Source organism: Nuphar pumila, chromosome 13 (genome assembly GCF_984573655.1).
Source record: "Nuphar pumila chromosome 13, dmNupPumi1.hap1.1, whole genome shotgun sequence".
NCBI classification, from domain to species: domain Eukaryota; kingdom Viridiplantae; phylum Streptophyta; class Magnoliopsida; order Nymphaeales; family Nymphaeaceae; genus Nuphar; species Nuphar pumila.
In genome coordinates this window covers 97,754,109-97,778,053 of record NC_143261.1, presented here as the reverse complement: position 1 = coordinate 97,778,053, position 23,945 = coordinate 97,754,109, and the positions used below count along the sequence as shown (strand labels likewise).

Here is a 23,945-nt window from a genome sequence, read left to right as displayed (position 1 = left end):
TTGTCATAGAAGAGCATGTATGAACAACTCATTTTCAGCAAGAACAAGGTTTTTATGTAATGAATTTAAGTCATAGGAGGGCCCAATAATATTCTGATAACTTTTCTGGCTCTGTAATTCACCATTTGAGATGAAATGATAATTCATGGCAGCCAGTGTAACCATAATCTCTGCAAACACCACATTGGAGAAAACAAGAAACCACAAACTGTAAAAGGATCATCTTATCTGTAACCTGAAGAGAACAACCTCTACTGACAATCCCGATAGGCAGCTACACTTATAGATACTATTATTTGTTAAGAAATATGTAATGTTAATGACTTAATGTATTTGTTTTGGGCGTCTTGCGCATGCCTAAGTATACTTATAGGCATCTTGTATTGTTCTTATTTCTTTTGTTTTTGTATTCTAGGTATATTAGATGTATACTATTATTTGTATTTTGTATTTTAGGTAAGGTATACTCAAAGACATACTAATTAGTCTAGGTGAAGTATGAATAATGTACACTTGTAGAATAGATTAGGGCTATTTTAGGTATTTCTTTTTTTTGTATTTTTAAAAAATTTAATTTCTTTTGGCTGCTCCAACTGGTTGTTGGGCCAGTCAATAGGCTTTGACTAGCTGTTAGGATGGTCTAACAGCTTCCTTTATATATGAGAAATATGCCTCATTATGTGCTTGAGAGAGTGATGGGCAGTTAGGCGTGTGTTTGTGTGTGTATGAGTGATTGTAGTGAGGTTGCCTTGTAAATAATGTGAATATTTTTTATATTTCTTGTTCATGTTCTTGGCTATGTAGTGTTTGCTGTAGTCAAATGCATTGTGATAATGTATTTGGATTTCATTCGTCATTTTTGTTTTCTTCTTGTGTCTCAGATTCTGTGCCACTCATGACATCCTCAACACTAGAAAATATCTACCCTTGAAAAAATAAATTGCAATCAAAACCTGACAACAACAGAAGCATCTAACAAGAAAGAGAGATACTACAAATAATTGAGAGTAGATTCACAAGCATTTACAGGAACTGGAGAAAGCCCAGCCTCAGTGATTCAGAATATATGCATGTGCTCATATAAAATAAGGAAACAACGATTATTAGAAATGAGGAATGAAGATAAAAAATTAGAAACTACCTGAACTTCAGATTTTCGAAGGGTTTTAATCATAAATCTATCATCTTGAGAGAGAAAAAATACACTTCCACTCTTGCCAGGGGAAGAAAGCTCTCTAAGTGCAGCACTTCCACAAATAGATATCATGTAATCTGCAGCATCTATCTTGAACATCTCACGCAAATTCCTACAAGAACATGACAAGATCTATTACAAGCATGAAGATGTGTAAATATGTTCCTGGTTTGAATAATTAAAGACTATACGTCAGAAATTAACCAACTATAATATTAAAAAATAGAAAACTGCTCTGCTAAAAGAGTAACATTCTAGTTCAGAATTCCATTGTTAGGTTTACAACATTCACTGTCACCGGCTATAAAATATTAATATCATTACAGAATTCCATTACCAAAACTGAAGAAAAGATGGAGAAATAATGCATTGCTTTAACATCATATTACCCATAAAATTTCTATACATAAACAGTTTTTGGTTTAAATTGATATGCCTATCGTTTGTCAATTGTCAGCTGTCCCCCTGACAGGAACCATAGTTACATGATACAGCCCAGAATGTTCCATGGTAGCCATTTTTCATGTTACATCCCACTGATCATCTGGTAGTCCTTTGATGCATAGACTGCAAATGTTCAGTCCATCCACTTTGGTCATCCTTGCTCCGGGCACAATATAAGAAACAGTGGAATCTGTTGCTGTCATTCATGTCAATCTCCACAAGATCATTCACTAATAATCTCTACAAGAGCATGACCCTTTTCCGAAATGAAGGAATCTGTTGTGAGTCCTGATGATGGTTTCATGCTTGAACATCTATGAGACATACTGCATCACACAGTGGCAGTGACAGCAGATGCAAAGGTTATTCACAACTCTTATGGTTATGCCTTTGCATGTCCTGAGCAATCCAAAAGACACAGTTAGTTTCTCACTGTGATACACAAGAATTTGCTCCTTTTCTTCCCCTTTGATATCAAACAGAAACATTTGATGTGTTTGGCAAATTTCAAGAGTGGTGATCAGTGCAAGCACTTTACTGATCTCCTCATACTGAGGATCACTTTCATCTCCAGCAAAATAATTATGGACCCCAGATCCAACCTCAATCAGTCTACAGCCAGGCTCCTTCTCAATTCCCCCTGCTTCAGCAAGCTGTGCAAGCCGCCTTCTCATTCCATCATTCCTTGCCACCTTATATATATGATAGCAGCATATAGTCAACATCATGGTTGGAATCTAGCTCTCCAATTCTGTGGCTCACAACTTCTATGACTCTGAACAAAACACTGCCATGGTTTACACATGGTCCAAGCAAAGTCTTCCATATGATTGTCTTGGACTCAATCAACATCTGCTCAATAAATCTATATGCTTCATTAAGAAGCTCTATGATGTAGCACATCTGAATCATTCTGCAAAGAGCTGGAGGACGATCCACCATTGAAGACCCGCTATGGGAAGACATTCCATCACATACCCAAACCCAAAACGACCCATTTGGGCCAAAACGGGGTCTAAGAGTATTTTCGTCTTTTCACCTTTTTCATTTCCTGAGTTTTTTTGTCATAAATATCTCAAAAATGTATTTAGATAATTTAGTTAATAGTTCCAAATGTGAGAATTTTTGGAACTACAAAAATAATTTTTATATTTTTTTAGTAGGAGCCGAATTCTAAGAAATTTGATAGTTCTAGTACCTATTAGGATCCATTTTGGTACTAAAGGGTGTAGGGGTAACTTGGGTAGTTTTTATTCTTTTTTCAGCAATGGATATGGACCTTGATAACAGATTTGTATACAGGAAATAAGAAGAGAGAGAGAGAGTGAGAGAGAGAGAGAGAGAAATTCAGAATGGTTGGGGCGGCACTTCAATGCTCGACCTCCAAAACCCTAAATATTATAAAGTAAAAACATATACATATTACAAGAATGACATTAATGAGATCCTATTTAACATGTGTTTCATATAATATGTGTATGGATCTGGATCCAGATCCATACGCATATGCAAACTGTATTCTAACACCCTCCCTCAAGTTGTACGTGATTTTGGAGCATGTACAACTTGCTCTTCAATAGCCAAAATTGACGTCCTGTTAATCCCTTGGTAAACAGGTCTGCCACTTGATCTTCTGTTCGAACATGGCGTAGTTCGATTTCCTTCATCTCGACTTTCTGCCGTATGAAATGTTGATCAATCTCAATGTGCTTCGTTCTGCTATGCTGGATAGGATTACATGCAATGTTTATTGCGCTTTGATTGTCACATAAAAGAAATGATCGAATAATTGTCTCCCCAAGATCACTCAATAAGTGTCTAATCCATGTGGCTTCTGCCGTGCCTGCAGTCATCGATCTGTATTCAGCCTCTGTACTCGATCATGCCACTGCCTTTTGTTTTCTGCTGCTCCAGGACACTAAATTGTGCCCAATATAAACACAATATCCAGAGACAGATCGTCTCTCATCTGGATCCCCTGCCCAATCTGCATCTGTATAAGTGATGAGTGCATGTCCTCTATGCAGATTATCGTTCTTGCGATAAACAAGTCTGTCTCCTATAGTTCCTTTTAAATAGCGTAGAATGCGCTTCACAGCTTCCATATGACCCTCTGTTGGAGCATGCATAAACTGGGATACCTGATTGACAGCATAAACTATATCAGGTCTGGTAAAGGTCAAGTACTGTAACATCCCCACGAGACTTCTATACGTTGTAGGGTTGACACAAAGATGACCATCTTCAGAGCTCAGCCTTTGATGTAATACACTAAGAGTGTTGACTGGTTTGCAATTCGTCATCCCAGCTCTTTCCAGAAGGTCAAGAGTGTATTTTTGTTGCATGAGTGTCAATGTGTCTTGTTGTCTGTCAACTTCCACACCAAGAAAGTACAGCAACTCCCCTAAATCTTTCATCTTGAAAGTTTTCATTAAAAACTGTTTCACGTCTTGCACATGACTATCTGAGCTCCCAGTGATCACAATGTCATCAACATATATAAAAAGAAGTATAACAATGTTCGCCTTTTGGTAAATAAAGAGTGAGTGATCCAGAGAGCATCTTCTAAAACCATAACTCTAAATCTGCATAGAGAAACTTTCAAACCAGGAACGGGACGCCTGTTTCAACCCATACAGAGATTTCCTTAGTTTGCACACCCAGGCAATAGGATCCTTCTCGGCATAACCAGGTGGTTGCTCCATATACACTTCTTCCTTTAAAGTTCCATGCAAAAATGCATTTTTAACATCCATCTAGCTAAGGCTCCAACCTTGATCGACTGCTAGGGATATGATGATACGAATAGTACCCATTTTGACTACGGGACTAAAAGTTTCGTCGTAATCTTCACCATATTGTTGTGTGAATCCTCGAGCAACAAGTCGCGCCTTATATCTGTCAATACTTCCTTCAGACTTATATTTTATTTTATAAACCCATTTTGAGCCAACTACATTCTTTCCTTCTGGCCGAGGGACTATTTCCCAAGTCTGGCATTCATGAAGAGCTTCCATTTATTCATTCATAGCTTCAGTCCAATGACGGGATTGAAGAGCTTGATTAAAACAAGTGGGTTCATCCTGTTTTGTGAGCTGAGACATAAACAACTGGAAATCAAGGGAGAAGGTCTCATAACTCACCCATCGTTGAATAGGATGCTTAATGCGTGACGGCCTTTGAGCCGAATCATTGGCGATGCTTTCCTCCATATTCCTCGGCTCTGTATTTTTGTCCCGTCTAGTGTATATCTGTCCAGAGAAACATTCTACTGGGGGTGGCTCAACTGGAGATAATTCACCATGCATTTGTGAGTCATTCAACTCCCTACTCGAGCCGAAGGAAGGACAATTTGTTTGACATGTTTTTCCTGTATTAGCAAAAAGATCTGCGCTCATCCATGGATCATATACTTCTAATTCTCGAGGTGGCAACACTGCAGAGTCATTAACCTGAAAATTTTGTTCATCAAAAACAACATTTCTAGAGGTCCTAATACTTTTTGTAGTAGGGTCATAGCATCGATAACCTTTGTATTCATCTGTATACCCAACAAATCTGGACTTGACAGCCTTGTCCTGAAACTTATTTCACAAAGATGAATCAATATGTACATAACATACACAACCAAAAACACGCAGTTCATCGTAAGAGGGATGTTGCCCAAATAAAGTATAATAGGGAGATTTCTGATCCAAGAGTGCCATAGGAAGACGATTTATGATATGAACAGATGTGTGAAAAACTTCTGTCCAGAGACTAACGGGCACATTGCTATCATGTAACATGCTCATCGCGCTCTCGACAATGTGTCTGTGTTTCCTCTCCGCAACTCCATTTTGTTGAGGAGTATGAGGGCAAAAAACCTGTCGGCTTATTCCTTTATCCCGAAGAAAGACAATAAACTCGTTCGACGAATACTCTCCTCCACCATCACATTGTAAATGCACAATATCACAAACAAACTTTGTTTTGACCATCGAATGAAATTCCCGAAATATTTGAAAAACTTCATGCTTGTGTTTTAAGAAATATATCCAAGTATAACGGGAATAGGAATCAATAAAGACAACATAGTAACGACTGCCAGAAAGAGAAGGAATAGGTGCGGGTCCCCAAACATCGAAACAAATAATCTCAAATGGCTTTGAAGCTCTTTTATTTATAATATGAAAAGGAAGAACATGGCTTTTGCAGAGTTCCCATGAAGAACATTTATTATTATTATCAAAAAATGAACTTAAACTAGACTCTGGAAGGAGACCATTAGATACAAGATTTTCAACGAAACCTCGACTATAATGTCCCAAACGACTATGCCAAATATCTGGCTTATTACAATGAGATGAATTAAAAACTTCCAATGAAGGAAAAAACAAAGACTCTGAAGGCGAAGACACTGAAGAATGCTTGGACGACTTCAACTGGAGGACTGGGACTGAGGGCGAAGACACTGGAGGAATCTCCTTGAAGACGTACATGTTTCCTTGTCGCTCCCCCTTAGCGAACGTCTCCTTCGTTCGTAGATCCTTAACATAAACAGAAGAGAGAGTAAATTCGACGGAAGAATTCATATCGTCAACAAGTTTAGCTACGAAAACAATGTTCTTTTTAATATTAGGAGCAAGGACATTTGATAAATGAAGTGAGGACTTTGACATAGGGATATGTGCATTGCCAGTATGACTAAAGGAGTGATAAGTTCCATCTCCCGTAACTATACTACCTTTTTCAAAATAAGGCAATAAGTGAGATAACTTACCCGCATTACCCGTAACATGTGTGGCGGCACCTGAATCAACATACCATTCGCCTTGTTCATTTTGCTTGATCGTCATCTGTGACAATGCTGATAACACAAGTTGTTGCACATCTGTGGATGGCACTTTTGTGTCCATAGCAGTAGTTGATTTATTCTCAATTTTGTTTAGTTTCCCTCTATTCTGTAGATTGAACCAACAATCAGCTTTCACATGTCCTCTTTTATTACATAAGAAACAAGTGGGCACTCTCCTCTGATTCCCTGTATTAAAAGCCCCTGAAATATTAGGTGTAGGCAAGATACCACGTCCTCCCTGCCCGAAACGTCCACGACCTCTGCCTCCTTGATGCCCTCCATTCCCTAGTCCAAAACCTACAGAAGTGTTCATGGCCAAAACTATATGTAGACGAGCTGATTCATTTTCTGCTGCCCTTTGCTTCATAATCATCTCATGCTGGAGAAGTTTCGCTTGGAAGTCGTCAAAAGTGGGCAAGTGAGGAAGGCATGATAAAGCTGTGGTAAACATGTCAAAATCAGGACCCAATCCATTGAGAAGTTGTTGAACTTTATCTTTATCTGCAATAGCACTTCCAACAACAGCCAATTGATCAGTAATATTCTTCAAGCGGCCTATGTATTCCATGACGGTCATAGAGCCTTTCTTCAAACTTTGAAATTCATTTTTTAAGTACATAACTCGGGCTTCTGATATCTGAGAGTATGACTGAGACAACTTACTCCACAGATCTGCTGTGGTGCAATCATCTGAAAGAGTAACCAACACTTCTTGAGAGAGTGTTGACGTAATATAAGCAACCAAAGACTGATCCCGCTTCCTCCAAGCTATATACTCTAGATTCTTAATAGAAATGGTAATTGTGTCACCCTTCTCATCCTTGGTTTCCTGCAAAATAAGCCGTGGTGGTATAGGAACTAAACCACCCAAATGTTCATCGAGATCCTGACTCCGTATAAAAGGAAGGATTTGCCTCTTCCAGATCAAAAAATTAGAATGAGTAAGTTTTTCAGTAACGAGCTGACTCAAGAAATTGGCAGAGGGACTAGATGACGAAGAGTAATCCATAGCAGTGAAACAATGAATAAGCAAACAAGATGAATGGGAAGAAATAAACAGATTTGAGATCACTTAATCAATCAGTAAACCTTAAATAAGGCATATACCTGTACTACCAAAAGTGTTGCACAAAGAACACTAAAACAACAATAAAGGAAAGGAAAAACTTGTGGAATCACAAAAAAAACTGGTTTGAAATAAAAAAGGAACTGCAGTCGGTTTGTCTGCAATTCAAGGATGCAGTCGTTGGTGTTTAAGATAAAAAAAAAATATGGAACCAACACAGGTCTAAAAACCAGTCGTTGATGTTGAGGAAAAGAGGAAATCAATACAGACGATGGAATGAAGAAGATAAACAAATACCAATGAACGAGAATAACAAAAATGAGTAACAGAAAAGAAAAGAAGGATGAGCACACTGAAAGAAAAAGGGAAAAAAAAAGGTACCAACTTTCATAAGATGAGATTTCGGATAAAGAGAAGATGATCATGCTGGGGTTGCCGTTCACGATAAAGAACCACGATCTGCACGGCTGGAACTGTCCACGCTGGGGTTGTTGTTCACGCTGACGAACCACGAGATGATCACGCTGGGACCTGTCCACGCTGGGTTGTTGTTCACGATGAAGAACCACGATTTGCACGCTGCTCAGGGACTTTTTCAGATCTGTTGTTCACGTTGGAACTTCTTCACGCACAGGATTAACCTAATGCTCTGATACCATAACAGATTTGTATACAGGAAATAAGGAGAGAGAGAGTGAGAAAGAGAGAGAGAGAGAGAGAAAAAAAAAATTCACAATGGCTGGGGCGGCACTTCAATGCTCGACCTCCAAAACCCTAAACATTATAAAGTAAAAACATATACATATTAAAAGAATGCCATTAATGAGATCCTATTTAACATGTGTTTCATATAATATGCGTATGGATCTGGATCCAGATCCATACGCATATGCAAACTGTATTCTAACACTAGATCCATTTAATTTTTTAGTGTAGAGGATCCAATGCACCCCACAAGTGGATCCTCATCATTGGCCCAAACAGGGTAGCCTCTTGGAGTGTTCAATGGCCAAAAAGAGAGGAAAATGAGAGGTGGCCTCTTAAATGAGCCACTCTCAACCGCCTTAGAAGCTTTCCATTGGCCAAAAGGAGAGAAAAATGAGACAAAAATAATCGATTTGTCTCTCATTGGCTTTCAAGAAAGGTGGCCTCTTATAAGAGCCAATGAGAACAAGGGAAGGTCTCCTTCTTCCTTTAAAAGCCTTTCCAAAAAACGTGAATGGGTCTTTTGTCTACATTTTGAAAAAAAAAATGTGAAGTAAAAATGAGCTACTTTAGAGAGTGAGCCTGGGTGAGGGTTTTCTTGGGTGTAAGTGTTTGAGTGGGTTGTTGAGTGAGAGTGTCAAAGGGTGAAAGACGCCTCTTCATCTTCAACCCTTCCATTGTCGGCGTTAAAGCTCGTGGTTGTTGAGTGTTGGAGCTGTTGCGCACCAGTCAAACTGTTCATTATTTCCACCTGAGTTGTGGTGATTGTTGTTGAACTTGACATGAACTTGGGAGCTGCTGAAAGCGTCTTGACGTCTTGGAGCTGAGCTCTGCTGAACTTGAGGATGTTCGCGGGTTGCCACTGATCTTGATGCTGCATGTGTATGCCTGCTGACGTGACTGTTGAACCTGATATGAACTTGTTGCTTGCTGAACTTGATGTTGCTCAGCTACCACTGTGGACCTGCTGAGCCGGATCACCGTGACAGCTGAACCGGTTGTTGCAACAGCAACTGAATCCTCTACTGCTAAGCCCGATGTTGGGAGGTTGCAACGCAAATCGCTTTGCAAACTTGGTGGCTGACCCAGCCCTATCGCTGAACATCTGAGTTTGCAATTTCCGTCCTATCTCTTATAAAGTGATTGATTGAGTTTCTGTGACTGAACTTGAAACCTCAAATCATTGGACTGTTCTCTGTTTACATTACACTGAACTGTGTTAACGTTGGACTGATTCTAAGTTTCTGTTCGAAATATTTTAATGTGAACCTGACCAGCGTTTTTCTACACCTGATGCTGGATCCATACATGATGAATCTGACCTATTAGTTTTATGCTGAACTTTTATAAGATCTGCAACTGAATTAGAGTAACTCTTTTCTGTTGGTTAAGATCTATAGTTGAATCTGATTATTATTTCTGAGGTCTGCAATCTGGTGAGGAATTTTGATTGAATTGATTTCGTTAAGCAAACGTCAAACCCGGGCATGTTGGGCTCAGTTTGACGCCCTTCAAATTAGCACAACATAACCAGCGTGCTTCTTCCCTCTGCTTACCGTGTCCTGATTCCTAGAATTCTTGCTGCAAATACGTTTTGAATGCCATAGTTAATGCATATTGCTGTTCTTGTTTCTGCAAACATACTATAATCTGTTAACTTGAAATCTGATATTCCTGAACTGCCCCGTTAGCTCAAGTGAATACAAATTCATGAACTGTATGTGAATATATATATATATATATATATATATATATACATCGCTGTTTGGGGACTGAATATAGTTAATCTTCACAACATTACAAATCTGATTTTTCTTGCATACGTAAATCTGAAAATTGTTTCAAAGTCATATCTAGTTTTGAGACCTACTTACTTTCACATTGTACACTAGTAGTGTGTTCGCGAACCGACCCCGTAGTCGGTTGCACCACTCTGCTCGACCGGAAGATCAACCATACAACCATACTGCTCTATTATTGGTTTCATGATGCTATTGAGCCAAATAAGGCCTCCATCACTGCATGGAGACAGTACCCCAACATATCTTACATCGTCCACCTTGATTCTTGCTTCCTTCATTCTTGAAAAAGCATCTATAGCTTCATGGCTGTGACCACAAATATCCAACCCCATAATCAAAGCCATCTAGGTGAGAACATTTCTCAGGGGCATTTCATTGAACACTTGGACCACCCCTTTGACAAAACACATTTTGATTACATATCCATCAAAGCTGTTCCCAATGTTAAATTCACCTTGAACACATTTCTCACCAGAATACAATGAAGCCCACTTCACCAACTCCAACAACCCCAAGCTCGTACGCATAGCAATAACACTCACCATTGTCACCTCATTCGGCATCTGCTCTAAACAATTCAAGTACATCTGCAAAGCAAAACACTCTATAACAGCCAACCACAAAACCTTATCTTTGTGAGGCATCTCGTCAAACACTTTGTGTGCACACTCTGTCTGGCCAAAACATCCATACAAATCAACAAAGGTGTTCTGCAGAAGACACCAAACCACACCCGAATTTCAAACTCTACCCATGAACCTCCTAATCCTTCTAGCGAAGAAGCAAACCCCCACATTGAGAACAAAGGAGAAGGTCCTGGTTGAGAGAGACATGCTGGTGCATGAGGCAAAGATAGAGAGAGGGGCAGAGAGCATCGGATAGGGGGTTGCCATTTGCATAGTCATAAATCATGGTGCTTCACGCAATCACATTGAGGTTATGAATTCGATCAAAGATGGATTGCACGTGGCTTGAGCTTTCATTTGGAGTCAGACGGGAGAACAATATGATCCCTCTTACTGCAAGGGGCATGCGGCATGCCCTGTGTATGACATGCGTGTGCATCTCTGTTGTCAGCTGTCATAAATAGGTACTTCCGGTTTTTGCATTAAATACAAAAGGAGAGCACATAGCAGCACCATGGCTATCAGTACTACACTTCGCTCAGTATTTGAGCTTTTTGGTAGCATGTGCACGTATATGTGCAAGACCAAAAACAATGGCCTTCAAACTTCAAACACAGATATACAATTGTGGAAACCTCATAGAATCAAGTGACAAGAAAAAGCACAACATGAAATAATTTTATTTTCAATGCCTTTTGCAAAACCAGACTTGAATCAAAGTCACAGCATACAATGGAGCTATAGAACCCATAAATTAAAGTTTAAATTTGTTGTCACAACAAAGAGCACAGAACAATGAACAAAATCAAGAAAATGAGTATGCAAGGCATTTCTTCCTCATCAAAGTTCAAGTCTGAGATCCAAGCAATCACCTAAAGACCATTGGACAATAATCTTTCCACTTAAAATCAACTGATTGATGAGGAGGTGTCAGTTGGGAACCTTCTCTAGGAAAATTCATCCAAAAGCATGCTCGACGACCAAAATCAGATGCTCGAACCTCCCTTCTCTGTATGGGTGTGATCTTTCCCACAGTGTATCTGGCAAAAGAAAAGGGGACAAATGTAAATTTCAAAACATGCACACAGACACAAAAACAAACAGAAAACATGCATGCATGATCTTAAAGGACAAAAGAATACACAGATCCAACCAACCCTTTATGTCAGAAAAACAGAAAATAAAAGAAAAACATAAGTTAAAGTAGGATATCTTAGATCTTGCAAAGATGTTAATAGGAACAAAAGAAAGTAATGAGAATGTTGGGAGATATCTTTCAGAACTCCTGAAAGTTGGCAATCTATAGGCTTAGATGTCATAACCAGATATGGCACTGAAGGCGAAGTACTGAAAATGATTTCATAAACCTATTCAGTATTCTGCTATTCTTAAGATGCATGTTAGAATTTAAAAAGATATCCTAAATATAGTATTATTAGATTATTATTAAATCATGCAAAATTTATAAAAGCGACTAACAATACTATACCTGAATATGCACATGGTGTTACACATGACTTAGAAGAAGGGGAAAAAAGCAATTGGAAGCAGTGCACTATTAAATTTTGAAAGCAAAGGCCATGAACCTTGCCTGATCCCAAGCTGCAGGTTGAGCATCAGATCGTAACTTCTGTGGCCTTTAATGATGGTTTCACCTGGCTTTTTGAGGTCCTTTGCAAGTTTCTTCTGCCTCCTTTTGGCACTCCTGGATAGCGATGTCAAACTATTGTGGATTACCAGCTCACTGATAAGAACACCTTGCATGTATTCCCTTTCTAGAACAGGCATGCTTGTATCCATCTCTTCTTCATTTTCTTCTAAAATGGCTTCTGAAGTAGTTGATGCATCATGACCGATTATCTTTTCAAGTGCAGCGTCCAGATTCCAGCGCCTTTCCAAGGGCAAGTTCCTATTGTTGGAGTATTCCGAGTTCTGGAGGACACCTTTGGGAAGGCCAGTGGATGAACCACGATGAGGCTTAGGGGGCTTGTGAAGGTTGAGGTTTCCCATTTCCACAGAAGAAGCATTACGAATACGTGGACTATGCTGTTTCCTTATCAGATTTGGTATGAGGCCACCTTTTCTTAAAGCACTAAGGTAAAGCTCTGGCACTGCAGGAAGCCTACCACCCTTAGGATAGAATGCTCCTCTTCCATCTTTCAACCCCTGGGTCCACGTTCCAACATAGCACCCACCATCAACCCAGGTATAAACTCCAAAACCATGCATCATGCCACCCATCCAGTTTCCTTCGAAAGAGTCCCCATTTGTCCAAGTAATGACACCTTTCCCATACAAATTTCCACCTTTCATAGTTCCTATATAATCATTTCCATTGGCCCAGAAATACTTTCCATACCCTTCTATTACACCATCAACCCAAGAACCCTCAAAGACATCTCCATTAGGAAAAGTTTTCCTTCCAGATCCATGTTTGATATTAAAATGCCAGCCCCCCTTATATGTAACTTTATCAATCCCAGTATATGTTCCATTGCCATGCATATAACCACCAGAGAATTCCCCTTCATAAATTGCTCCAGAAGGCCATATAATCTTGCCATGTCCATTTAGCATTCCTCTTCTCCATTCACCCCCATAAATGCAACCGTCAGACCAGACATACTTCCCAAAACCCTCTGGCATGCTATCCAGTAATGATCCAGAATACAGATCCCCATTTGAAAGTACTACTTCTGCCACCTCACTGATATTGGATCCAACAGGTTGAGAGTTCTGTCCATTAGACAGTATAGGACAATGTTCTCTATCACCAAATGAACTTGCATCTTGTCCTTTCTCAGAATGAGAATATACTCCATCATCATCAACAACATGGGCCTCAGGGCCAGACATGCATAATGTACAAGCAAACTCAAGTTCTCACGATTCAGAAAATTTAGGTTTCTACAAATGCCAAAAGATAAAAGACAATCCCATCTTAAATTATTAGCAACAAAAAGAAATCAAAAGAAACCAATCCAGCATAACATATCAACCAAGAAAAGATAGTCAGATCAGAAGGTCAAATTCACTATATGAAAGAAACAAACTAAAAAATAAATACCATTCCGTGGCACAAAGTCATTGCTGTCAGCTAATCTAACTAATGATCATGAACTTACTGCAACAGTTCTTCAGGATAAAAATTATAGAACTAAATAACTGTGGAGCTCTTTAAGTCACCCACATAACTTATTCGAGTTGTGTGGTAAGGGACCAGTTATTATGCCAGAACATTGCCAGATGTCTGAAGGAAGAGTTGCAAGAGAACTGAGGAGTTTAAATATAGAATGCAAAACCTAATGAACAGTTGCCATACTAGCTTAAACCTAATTTTCTTGCTTAATTAGTAACTGTTCTTTTGAGCAGATGACTTTCCATTGTTAAAGAACTATGGAGTAACACGACTTCATTACAAACTAATCAAACAACATAAGTGAATATGATTGCAACTGCAAGTCACAATGGAACCAGATTATATGATAAGCTTTGATACTGCCTTGAGCAATTGACAGGAACAACCAACAAACTCTGCCACTGTCTAATATACAGGAAAAGTTTCTGTGCTAAAAGCAAAATACTTCATGTCACCTTCCACTAAAAACCCAAATGAACCAAGTTTTGTTATTTAAATCCATTACATCTTTTGAAGCCAAGAAAAACACAGAATACCTTGTGGGCTAAAGGAATCTGTACATTATACATTATAAAGGGAATTAAGCCATTTTGTACTGGATCTCTGTACGCTTGTCTTTTTATGTGTGAATCAAGAACAGGAGCTTCTCAAGCCAAACAAAGGAAAGAAGTTACCACATTCTTACTTTACAAAAGAAGAAGAAAAAGACCTTTGATGAGATTCTCTGCAAGTGGGATCTTCGTCCGTAGAGGCATTCTAAGAAAGAAAGCTAAATAAGGAAAGCCATTAAGCAAGCCAGCAGGCAAGTAAGCGAGAGCAGGTGTATTGGTCTTTTCAGTTTATCAAAACACTTTAGCCTGACAATTTCAAATGACTGTTTCCGGTCCATCCGGTCCCTCAACACAAAATAACTGTCTCAGGCTTACAGAATCCCACAACACAAAAAACCCTTACGATGATGTTTTTTGCTTGTAATCTATTAAACATTTTTCCTGAAATCTGGAATTAAAGCATATCTCACTTCTGTGAACCACTACCCTCTCCACTATGTGGTCAAAGCCAACTTGAGGATTAAAGTGCACTGTTTCCACTCACTATGCCAATAAAAAAATGGTTATTAAAAGAAAGGTATTTTCCACCAATGCTGAACTCCCATTGCATAGCATTTCCACTAGCCTATGCATTGTATGTACACCATGTCTGACAAGCTATGCAACTTGCATCAGCATGTATCCCTTTTAAGTATACCTTACAAATCATCAAGCACAAACCTTTGCCAACTTGTTGTGCGGGGCATCATGAATGACATTATGAATTATCTGCTGTATCTCTACTGGTAAATTCTGAATTATTACGTGAGCCACTTCTGTCCTTATAAGCTTCATCCCAATTTGAGGTTGAAAAGTTCAAACATGTATAGAACCAGCTCAACTAAGGAAGGGACACTACTTATCTATCTTTGTTTATTTTTATTTTTGGAGAAACCAATCAAGCATTCTTTACAAAACATGTACATATGCATTCCAGACCAAATTCAGTAATTTTGTAACCTCCATATGTAAAAATAGTAGTAGTCATAGTAGTGGCAGCAGCACTACCACCCATGGAGACAAAAGTAAAAGACAACACTTTGCTGATGATGTATTTACCAGCATATTCTGAAACTTCTAAATTTATCACATAAATTAAATAAATAAAATAATATAAGGAAACCATATAAAATCTTGAAATAATTAAAAATCAAACTAACATCTTATGGTCAAGATATTGCTTGATAAAACATTTGTTTACGGTCTTATTTATCAATAAAATAACGATATTTTCGATATATTGAAATTTAGTTACTGATTTTAACTTTTTGTACAAATATTGCAATTTTTGTGATTTTTCAAGAAATGTCATAATAATTGTCAGTAGGCTACCAGTCTACCATCTCCACCACTAATGATGACAATGATGTTATGCACCAGAACTGCAGCTAATTATTTTCAACAACTGGATCCATGATCTCAACTGATGCAGCTTGCATTGCAAACTCAAGCCTAGTACGTGGCACTTCCTTTTACAACTGGCAAGAACGAATGAAGGGTCTAAAGACTCTAAATTAGCTATACTTGATTTCAAGCTTCACCATTGCCAAGACATCAGAAAACCACCCAAAATGAAAGCTCAGTTGTTATTACACAAATAGCACATAGTCATTATCTTCTGCTCTCCCATGTTCATCTCCCTTCCCCGTTCAACAAAGCTTCATGTTTCCAACATTCAGAACCAAGTATCTCCATATAAAGACATGCCTACCAATTTCTGCCATAGCTGCCTTATACCAATCACAACCAAAAGCCAGTTTCTATTGAACATATACCAAATTCCTCAGGGGGCAGCGGTTCCCTCCATGATGCTATACCTATAAGGCCTCTGTACATCATTTGCGGCCAAATATCAAAGGAAAACCATAAAAAAGATCGCTGGATAATGCGATTTCTAAGCCTCTGGCTAGTTTATTTTCCTCCAATACCCTTTTTTCTTTTTGGGAAGAATACATATCCTAATCAGTGACCATAGATAGACCGAAAACCATGCTAAGATCTCGCACCAACCATCAACTCCATATTTCAAAACACACCAACATCACCAACCAGAACCAGTATTAATAATTATAGAAAAAGAAAAAGACCCAAGTGATTACACACTCTCTCTAACCAATTCCACTCTGAAGTCTGAACACAAGATTTCCCTTCATCATACAAGACGCCAGAGAATTTCAACAGAAATCCACAAAGGGGTAAACCCCAAAAAGGGAGAAGAGAACCCAAAAAAAGAGAAAGAAAAATCCACAAAAGATCACAACCTATTCCTCCTTATAGTTTCTTGCAATACATAAAAAGTACAGCAAAAAAAAAACTGAAGAAAAACAGAAAAATATAGATACCTATAGTGATCTGAGATTTTAGGACCTGGTTCAGATGGGTGTTCTCTGATTGTGACATGAATTCACCTCTGTCTTTGTTCTCTCATGGCGGCAAAATGGTGACCACCTTGCCTTCAACACCCCAATCAACAACAACCGAGTTTCTCTATTTTGATGGTATAGCGGCTGGCTGCCCGCCCCTATTGTATTTTAATTTTGTTTCTTTTTCTTGCTTTTTTGCTATGCGTTGATCCAACTCCTTGGCGAGGCTAACGGCTCGTCTTTTATTTCTCTCTCTTATGGGTTATGATAAATACATGATAGTGGTTATTTTCTGGGGCGTTGTATGATTTCCTAGCTTCCTTATTAGTTAATTATATCGTATCTTGTTATCGGTAAAAGAGGTTCGTTATTCCCCTCTTGGTTTGTTTATCATATTTTCTATATTAGTTAAACTCAGGTTCAGAACAGATCTTTTTGTGATCAATGATGTAAAGGACCAGAAGGTTATTTTTCAAGGACCAAGAGTGGTACCATGAGCTCGTGCCCATCAGGGCTCTAGTAAGTATGTACCTTGACCTTGACTGGCTCATGGGTTGGACTCCTTCGGCAAATGATGCGGGTCTTGGCTCAGTTGGCAGATCCATTGGCAGTCAATGGGCTTGCAGGGAGGCGGGCCCATTAAGTGACCTGGTTCTCGTTTAGTGTTTTTTGTCAGAAAATAATAATAATAATAAAGATGATATGCATGCAAATTTAAAGAGTGACATGGAGCAACAGTGCCCTTAACCATTCTGAACCTCAAAACATCCAAATCTAAATTCCCTTCTTATACTGATTTTCACTGTTGTTGGTTGGTACCAATCATTTGTGAGCATCCATGCAAACGATCTTCATCAATGGCTTCAATTAAAAAGGGTGGTCTTTTGGATGATTAAAGGGTTACTTGGGCTTTGGATGAGCAAAGTGCCTATGTCATCACTTGTCACAGAATGAAATAGACATTAGTTGAGATGGAAGCAATATGTTTGGAAAAGCATCCTTTGATAAGAAAGAATAGCATTAGAGGGGGGAAAGGTATTTGAGAGATACCAAGCAAGCAACATAAAAGGGAGATAAGAAGGTTGCTTGGATGCTCATTTTCCCACTAATGGCCCTACTGTTTAAGTCATGTGGGAAATGCATGTGTAAGCTGGACGTCCAAAAAGCCATTGGAATCCTTCCATTGCTTGCCAAGTTGCCATTTTGGCCTTTAATCATTTCCCCAGAATTTTGTTTTATTATTTGGTTGGTCCTTTCCTTTTCTTCTGATAGACCCAAATTAAGATTTTAATACTTGGGCTCCTATTTAATACCTTGGATTTTTAGCTGAAATCTATCTGGCCCTATTGACTTCCTTTCCATTGTGATGGCTTGGAAATTGGAGTGTGCCTTTTTCGAAGGTAGTAGATCCCACACAGTTGCTGCATTGTTTCAGTTGTTGGGCTGTCATGTGCTGCCCCCAACTGGCCCAACCATATCTGCATTTCTCTTTCAAATTGAATGGTCCACTTCAATGACGTTTCAAGAGCAACAATGCAATTTGTGCCGGTGCTAGAAGCTGGTGTTGGCCCCAGCTTTGTAGATTTTTTGGTGCAGGTGGTCCATATGGTTCCATGTTTGACTGTTGATTGTGATGAAATGCTAATGTAGCAGCATCAACATGGTAATGTCTTACATAATCAGTCCAATGCACGTTTTACCTTGATTTAGTGACAGATGGTCTGGTTCAAACAAATATTCAAGTTGGCATCACCCAAAACATGTTAAGATCATAGTGACAAATATCAGCACTAGTTTGAAAATCGTAATAAAACATGATATTTTACTTGTCAAGATTTTGAAAAATATTGTGATTTTATTGTGATGTTTATGTTTTTTTCAGTTACATATGGGGGGGGGGGGGGGGAAAGGTGGTATACTTTTTGTTGTATTTTTTTATTATGTGTTCCTTTTTTGCATATTTTTCCTAATCTACTAATCTATTTTGTTTTGCAAGAAAACAAAACAACTGAATTTCTCATGAAAATTTGGCTGCTGTTATTTTTCCATTTTTGAACTTTTGTGATTATGGTTTTGAACGTGAAGATTGATATTCGAAATTGCTGGTAAGGATCAATGTTGGACCAATGAGCTTCTTCACTTGGTTGAAACGATAATTTGCATGTAAATTTGTGGTCTTCACGTAGAAAACGGCGTCCAAAAATAGATGCCCTTATTTGCTTACTGTACTTGGTTCCCTATGGTTAGTGCCTACATACTGATCATACTGACATGCACTTTGAGCAAGGCCATATATCTTAGAAATTAATGGCCTAGATTAAAGGTGAAGAAATGGTCAAATTTCACCTGGTTGAGATGATAAATTTTCTTCTTTCTGCTTGGGTTTGATTGTTCTCACCTGCCTCTACAATCATATGATCGAAAATCCGAGTCTGACACAAGGTAGGAGTTTCAATTTTCAAAGCAACATATATATGCTGTGTTTTTAGGGAACAAAAGAGGCATGGATGGTGAGAAAACTTTCAGATTTTTTTTCTATTTACAAGGACAACCCATCATTTGTTGGTCCACCATTCTACTGTTGAGCATTCAACCTTGCAGCATGCTTGTCCATTCACGTGGAACGCACAACCTTGTTCATAAACTTGGGCACAATTCCATGTGACACCAAAGTCATCATACTGCACCATTGAACCAATGGAGGTCACAAGTCCTTAATTGGCTATCAAGTTTAATTGCTTGCTAATCCAACTGAAATTTTGAGCCAAGAATCACCCATACACCTGTTTTGGCAATGCGATTTCTTCCAAGCAATACTCTTTAAAACCTAGCTAGCCTGGCAGGGTGCTAAGCAATCAAACGGATATGAACTTCAGGCAGCTTTTACTCAGACCCCAAGCCGTTCAATACTCAAAGAAATGGCTCATGATTTTGACATGGTTGATCTGCGCTGCATGGTGGCGGGTTTGGGAAGAGAGGAACGGTAAAAATATTCAGAGGAACGACCACACAACCCTTCAAAAGTAGCCCGTTTAATCAAGGGCACGTTTGGAAGCGAGAAAAATGTAGTAGTAGTGATGCAAAATGAAAAATCCATATGGATTTTCTGACACTTCCAAACGTGTAAAACCACTTTAACAAGCCCCCACTCTTCCCACGATGATAGGTAGTGGGAGAGTGGAGGAATTCCTGTGAGAAACCATCCCGAACGGTTTCTGGCTATTAAATGTGAGAAGTGAGGACCCACCTTCTCGAGAGAGCCCACGAGATCTCTCATTCTTCTCATTTTTCAGAGAGAGAGAGAGAGCGGAGGAGCATCGGCCGCGACACCGTCCGACGAGGGAGACAGACAATAGGTAGGTCGCCCCCCACTTCCTGTTTCATTTTAACAAGCACACCGGCAACCAGGGAGGTTGCTGGTGGTGTTATGGAAAAAGAGAGGCGACGCAGAGGAGGAGTGCACCCTCTGCCTCGAAGTTTAATGAGAAACAAGAGAGAGGGAGGTGAAGCCACCCTCTCTGGCGTGCAGCTCTGCTACAGAGAGACGGCAAAGGTGGAGCCTTCGTCCGTACGTTCAGCAACTAACAACCAGACCAGGTTGTCAGAGTCGCTGCTGTAACAAACAGGAGGCAGAGCGCCCCTGCCACCGGCAACCGTTTGGTTTCCGATGAGGTTTTAGTCGAGAGAGAGAAGAGGGTGTGAGACAGGGGGGCACCGCCCCTGTCTTAGCCACCAGCGACTGGAGAAGTCGTCTGTGGCGTCGTCGTGGGAATAGAGAACAAAGGGAGGGGTGGTGGCACCCCTGCCACTACCACCGACAACCGGTTGGTTAACGATGTTGTTTGGCTCAAAGGAGAGAGACGACAGAGGGTCGTGACCCTCTGTCGCGGGTTTTAAAAATGGACCTAGACGAACTCGGGCCGGTTTGAATCGGATCAAGTTGGCCAAGACCAACTCGGTCTGGGTCAGGGTGCGACCCAAACCGGGTCTACACGAAACCAACTTGGTCAAGACCGAGTATGGCTAGAAAAAGAAAAAAGAAAGAGACCGACTCAATTTGGGCACGCCACACGAAGTCAGATTGAAAAGGAGGCAAGACAAACAGACAGAGTCAGGTCAATAAAGGGGTGGGGGGTAGGAGAGACATATCCTGAATTTTTTTGTGAGGCCGGGACGGACTCAGTTCTAGTTCTAACTAGACCAAGTGTGCCATAGACCTCGATCTGGGATGGGTCTGAACCCAAATTAGCTTAGTCTGGGTGAAACTTAGACCAAGTATGGTTTATATGAGAAAACCAAGACAGTAGTTGTCTCTGTTTTTTATCTTGAATCAGATATGAATTTAGATCCAATTATCAAATTTGGATTCAATAGGACCAAACCAGAATGAAGCAGGTTTGGGTCCCAAACTGAATCAGTCTGGTTCCATTTTATACTAAACCTGGAGTGAACCAGGTTCAAATCAATCATATTGAATCTGGATCCAGTATACGAAACAAAGACTAGATCTATATCTAGTTTGGGACCCACAACAGAGTAGATTTAGATTTGGATTCAAGTTGGAAAATAAGAAACTAAACCAAGAAGAATCAGTTTGGATTAAACCTAGACCAGACTAGTTCTGGGATTGGGTTCAATGAAGGGTTTAGATTTGGAGGATCCAGACCCGTTTGAGAGGAAAAGTGATCATTTTGAGACTTTTTCTTGAATTTTCGAATTTTCGAATTATATGCTGAAATGAAATCTTAAATTTTGGTGAAAAAGAATGCATTGGAGGGTTCGTAGGGTCTAAAAAGAAAAATAAAATAATTAAAACGTATTTAACCCTACACGCCTAGAGCTTTTGGAAGTTCAAGTCATATTTCGGTAAAATCTAGATTTAACCATGTTACAATTAATTAAAATAAATAATTTAGATTAGCAGAGTAGGTTGTTGTGGACACTCTGTAAAAAAATGGTAAATTTCTATAGTTAAAATTTTGAAATATCGCAATTTTAGTTATATCAGTTTTTTTAGAAAAAAAATCAGTAAATTTAATAAAATCATGAATTTTGTAGTTAGATTCATGCAATTTTTAATTGTAGTTGGTAGATTATGTTTATATAGATACTCTGTGATTTTTATAGATTTTTTTTAAATTTTATTTGCATATAAATTCTATGATTTATTTCATTAATTATGTATTTTCTTGAATTAATTTCTAAGAAAATAATGCATGTGAGAGATGGGTCGATTTTTTTGACCAAACGACCAAGGAAAAATATGATTTATCTAATTTAGAGTAGATCAGACTTAGTTGTGTAGTTTTATTTTAATTTTTAATTAAAATTATATCAAAAAAATATAGATGTATGGATTCGGGTGACTCGGTTTGGGCCCACCCGAATGCATAGACCCGAAATTATAGTTTTTTGGCCAGACATCTGACCAGTAAAACGCTTATAACTCTCTCATCCAAAAGAGTTTTGATAAACGGTTTATTGCGTTGGAAAGCTAACAAAATTTTATACCTTCTGTGAAATTTTAAACTTTGTTTATGGTATGAGCACAATATTGTGATAGTTGGAACAAAATATGATATATCTGTAGTAAAACATTCGTAACTCCCTCATACGGAAGAATTTTTATGAACGGTTTATGACTATAGAAAGCTAATGAAATTTTCTATAATTTATAAATTTTTTAACTTTTTTCATTGAATGTAAAATTTTCTATGAACTCTGTAATAGTCAGACAAAGTTGAGAGTTTCACAATTGGGAGTTGGTCTAAGGGTCCAACCCCGATATATGCGTAGTTACCTATATTTTGTGATTTTTTTTGTATGATTAGCATGCATAATGTGTTTGCACATACAAGTCTGAGTTTATGCATTGTATGATGTACCTACCTTATGACATGAATGAATATTGTAACGATTAAACATGTTTCCTAAAGGGGGGCTAAGCATTAATTAAGGGACCGAAGGGTCCAACATGCAAAGTGCAATGTTTCATCGTGTGGCTGCATGCTTGAATATGTTATCATGATTATGATATCGTTGATAAGGATATTGATATTACAATTATATGGACGCATGAAGGACATATTTTTTTTACCGCATTACCCATGTACATGTATATGTGATTGCCAAAGCATGAAAATGTATGAAAGGTTCATTTATGTATATGCATACATTTAAGTTTAAAAGCATGAATGAATGTTTCACTGTTGCGTAAGTGCATCCATTGTCCTATAAGTGGACAAATCCTTTTTATGGATTCAATTACGATTTCATGTAAGATACTAAGTAATCAAGTAAAACAATGCAACATCTCAAGTAAAAGATACTTGCTAGGAGAGTGGCAAGTGATACAAACTTCGTGGGTCAAGTAAGTTTCGAGCACAGAAGGTTGCTCCTCCCCTCTTATGATTTTATGGAAAAACCTCTGTATTAGACTGTAACGTAGAGGGCTAAGAATACTCATGAGAAAATCGGATGCATCAGGTTTAAAGGTGTTGAGAATCTCTCTCAAATTATCGTTCTTTACCCTGTCATTGGTGAAAGGTGTATGATTAGGTCAAAGTCACCCTTATGTATGAAAATATCCCTATGACATGGTCCTGATCCAATTTTCAGGCATATATCGTACCAACGGGGCTAAGAAGTAAAACCTAATATGTAAGTTCAATAGTTAGGCATAACATGCATCATTTAAGAAAAAAAATATAATTAAAGATAAGAAACAATGCATACATCGAAGGGTTTCTGCAGTTGGTAAGTTCATGCATATTAATTGTTCATGTATATTAAATGTCCATGCATCTTAATTGCTTTGGATGAATGAATTGGTGCAAGCTTGTTTAATTTAGTTAATTAAAATTTTAAATTATAAAAAATCTTATAAAGGATCTGCTTTAAGCCCTTTCCTATTTGCGATAGTGATGGATGAGCTTACGAGATCAATTCAAGAAAATGTACCGTGGTGTACGTTGTTTGCTGATGATATTGTTTTGATTGATGAGTCTAGAGCTGGGGTTAATGATAAGTTAGAATTATGGAGACAGACATTGGAAGCTAGAGGTTTTAAGTTGAGTAAGAGTAAGACTGAATATATGGAATGTCGGTTTAGTAAGCAAAGTAGTGATGGGAGTGTAGTGAAGCTTGGTGAGCAAGAAATACCGGTGAATGATTATTTC

The 23,945-nt window shown here is 38.6% G+C and overlaps 1 protein-coding gene across 3 annotated transcripts in view; it reads right to left on the bottom strand.

Annotated features, from left to right (window-relative positions):
* The window catches only part of LOC149819365 (phosphatidylinositol 4-phosphate 5-kinase 9-like), a 32,943-nt gene extending 15,956 nt beyond the window's left edge, over window positions 1-16,987 (bottom strand). For 2 of the 3 annotated variants that reach the window (XM_089986526.1, XM_089986527.1), the window contains exons 1-4: window positions 16,747-16,977; window positions 12,267-13,582; window positions 11,548-11,715; window positions 1,142-1,307 (exon numbers count right to left, since the gene is read on the bottom strand). In XM_089986526.1, the coding sequence (XP_089842652.1) occupies window positions 1,142-1,307; window positions 11,548-11,715; window positions 12,267-13,531 (1,599 nt within the window). In that variant the 5' untranslated portion in view covers window positions 13,532-13,582; window positions 16,747-16,977. Of the gene's footprint in view, window positions 1-1,141; window positions 1,308-11,547; window positions 11,716-12,266; window positions 13,583-16,746 lie in introns of all 3 variants that reach the window. The other variant, XM_089986525.1, reaches the window with a different exon arrangement.
* Between the last annotated feature and the right edge of the window lie 6,958 nt (window positions 16,988-23,945).